The 3,794-nt window shown below is 25.7% G+C and overlaps 1 protein-coding gene across 2 annotated transcripts in view; it reads left to right on the plus strand.

The window, feature by feature from the left end:
- The window catches only part of LOC100569264, an 11,353-nt gene that overhangs the window by 4,623 nt on the left and 2,936 nt on the right, over positions 1–3,794 (plus strand). For both annotated transcript variants that reach the window (XM_003240760.4, XM_016809047.2), the window contains exons 2-3: positions 811–900; positions 1,071–1,244. In XM_003240760.4, the coding sequence (XP_003240808.1) occupies positions 849–900; positions 1,071–1,244 (226 nt within the window). In that variant the 5' untranslated portion in view covers positions 811–848. The remainder of the gene's footprint in view (positions 1–810; positions 901–1,070; positions 1,245–3,794) is intronic.

Raw genomic sequence — 3,794 nt, forward strand, 5'->3', positions numbered from 1 at the left:
AAAAAATACAATAATCACATTTCATTTTTAAAGTTATTTTAAGCTCAAATTTGGACGAAATTACATATTAAAAAACCTGGAATAACTATTTTAGTTGTTTTGTTGTGATTGTATAATATTATTCGTGGGTACTTGAAACTTCTAAAGTATACTATTATATATCTATGATAGAACCACGATTTGTTGTTGATGTATGACGCGTTTCCTAATGGATATTGTGATATGATTAATTTGGAATTTATTATAGGTACCTACTTCAGGTCAATTATTTTTTTCTAATACCATAGATAAGTATATAATATGTCTTATACCTAGAATGACATACCATCTCCGCTCAGAATCGTTTTTCTTATACAATGATATTATATCATTGAATTCAAATTTAATACCATCCATTATACAGTGACCCACTTGTAACCTGCTGTACAGCAGAGCGACATCCACTTACCCACCTTTTTCTAATTTGACCTTTGAAAGTAGATACTAAGTCGTAAGAGAAAGCAAAGGGATATAATATGAGGTTTCAGTTTCTCCCAGGACTCATTTTACAAAGATCCTATGAACATTCTTTATAATATGTATACTATGTATTTACAAGAACAATTTGTACAATAGATTAGCTTACTAGGTATATAAATTATAAATGTCACAAACATTGAAACATATGAATAAAATAATGCATTTATTATTAGTAAATTTTACAAATAAATTAGGCACATACCTATATTATAGTGATTAGTGGCTAAGATGCTAGGTAATATATATAATATAGGTATCTAATATAAAAATATGTCGTTTTATTTTTTTCAGATTGTGGTATTGTCCTTCAAAGGCAAATTCTAAAAGGAATGATCATATACTTGTTAGATATCTCAATAGTTTTAATGAGTATTTTACAAGGTAAATATGAAAATATTACTACTGTACAATACAATTATCGCATTATTTTGTGATTTATCATCATAACAGATTACCTACTTTTAATGAAATAATTTAATAATTCTAATTCATAATCGTTGTTTATTGAGTTTTAATAAATTATCTATTATAATATATACTTATTGTTTTAGGCACATCGTGTATAAATTGCTTTAAATGTTCATCTTTGAATGGAAGTAATGCAAATTGTGAAGATCCGTTTAATCCTGCAATGTCTACATACATAGAAAAGTGTATGGTTCCAAAAAGAGGTCATGTAGGAATGTTTCCAGCAAATTTTTGTACTAAAATCATTGGGAGAAATGGTAAGTAAAACACCAATCTGTTATTAGGTGATATTAAGTGTTTATTTAAATTCCCATGTAGGTCCCATTGGTTCAAATTTTGTATAAAATATAAATACCTATACTACAGTAGACTATATACATCAATATTATGATATACGGACATTTCCCCCCCATTTTCGGCGTAGTAGGACATTTTCAACCCATTTTTGGTTTTGGTTTTTTTATTTTTAATATTATTTACCTTCGAATATAAAATTATAATTTAAAATTAAAATTATTGTTTAATACACACATATTTTTTAGTTTTTTTTCATATTAATTTTTCTTTTTGTAAAAACTGTTACTGTTTGAATATTTAATAATTTAATATTTGCTAGTGAATTTGATCTCTGGAGTGCTTCAATGAACATCCAAATATTCGGATGCTGAGTTCTTATCAAACTTTTAAATTTATTATTGAAACCTTCACTAATATTATTTATTCTACCTGTATTTTTCTTTGTAGCATTATGTACATTCCATAAATAAGGTGGAACCACCATAATGACAAACTATTTGATTTTGTAATAGTTATCTTGTAAGTTCTATTGGCGTATGTTCTATCAAACTTTTAAATATTATTTGTTATTTTTTTATTGAAATTAAGATTAAAGACTTTTTAGTTAACGCACAGTTTTTACAAAAATAAAAAAATAAAATAATATGAACAAAAGCTAAAAAATATTTGTTAAAAACAATAATTATATATTCGGATGTAAATAATTAAAAATAAAAAAACAAAAAAAAACGGGGGGGGGGGAATTGTCCGCATCTAAAAATGTATCGGGGGGAAAATGTCCTACTACGCCAAAAACACCCGGGGGAAATGTCCGGGGGGAAAATGTCTGCCAATCCAATATTATATAGGCATATTTCAATAATTAATTATTTATATAGGACCATAAATTTTAATTACATAGCTGTATATATTTGTTTGTACATTTTATATAACTACAGGCTACATTAAATATTTTGATTGGTATAACAATATAAAATAATTTCCCGAAAAATCAAAACATATATTAGGTATGTTACATACTCACATTCCTATTTTAATTGATAAATGTTTCTAAATATGAATTAATAGGTACATTTTTATTTTGAAATTATAAATATTTTATATAGGTAGTATTAAATGCATAAAAATGATAGGTACCTACCCACAATAATTTATACTAAAACAATTTTTAAACTTTTTTATTTTTACAAACAATTATTCAAATTAATTGCTTCAGTAAAAAGTAGGTATTGTTTATTTGATCATGCCTTCATTGGATCAAAACTTTTTATTGTCTAGGAATATGAAAATTATTTTACATTAAACAGACACAGAAGGTGTCTTTATCAGTGGCATACCTAATGTCTTATTTACAATTATATGAAGTAGGGTCATAACTCATAACTCATAAGTTATGATCACTATTAGTAAATGTATAAAGTATAGGTACAAGTTAGATTGAAGTTCATATTAGATTTTTATCATAATAATATAAAACTTTGTTACATAAACATAGCTATTTGAGATTATACCTAGTAGGTTAGGTTAGGTATTACCTACATACAATTATTATTATAACTTAATTTTACTTTGTATATATTGAAATAGTTTTTTCTGATTTCTGGTAGCCCTAGCTCCTAAGTCAATGTTATCGTTTATTTTGTAGTTACCTATATTTTAAATTAGGTCCTTAGTTCTAATGCTTAGTAGGTACCTATTTATGATTTTACCAATTTGTCAAAGAACTTAATATTTTAATAGATAAATGATTTCCAAGTAACTAAGAAGTGTATAAATACCACATAAAACTATAATATAAATATTTATATTTTATACACTTTACACATATATTATTTAGTAAAATGAGTAATTAGGTAGGTACATAGGCGTAATTTCGCTAAAATTCAGGGGGTGCAAAACTAATCAGGAAAGTTACAAACTTTCTACAAAATGTCAAAATCCCTCGTTTCACTTGCAAATTTATTTACAACTTATTACTCAATTCCAGTCCCTCGATCAAAATTGTATACACAATTTAATATTATCATTAATATGAAGTAAGTAAATTGTTATATACAAATTAAAATAATTAGTCAATACTGTAATTTATTACATTGATATAATAAATATTAATATATATTAATCAACAAAATTAAATTAAACTTAAACGTCTACCATGTACAGTTGCTGCTGCGTTGAACTCATCGATTACAATTTCGGAATCTATAACTCGATTCCTTTCAATTTGTAATATTGCTAAATCAGACAGTCTTTCTTGTCCCATCGTTGATCTGAGGTAAGTTTTAAGTCTTCTCAAGCAGGAAAAACTTCGTTCACATGACGCAGTATTTGTAGGTATTGTCATTAATAGTTTTAAAATTTCGGATAATAAAGGAAACCCATCTTTAATTTCCCCTTGTTTCATATAATCTAATTTATTTTGAAATAAACTATTATTTGAATTGATTTGTTTAGATTTGAACATTCTATTAAAGATTTTTAGTTCTGCTTGAAGTTCATGATTATCAAAC

The sequence above is a fragment of the Acyrthosiphon pisum genome, chromosome X (assembly GCF_005508785.2).
Source record: "Acyrthosiphon pisum isolate AL4f chromosome X, pea_aphid_22Mar2018_4r6ur, whole genome shotgun sequence".
In the NCBI taxonomy this organism is placed as follows: Eukaryota; Metazoa; Arthropoda; class Insecta; order Hemiptera; family Aphididae; genus Acyrthosiphon; species Acyrthosiphon pisum.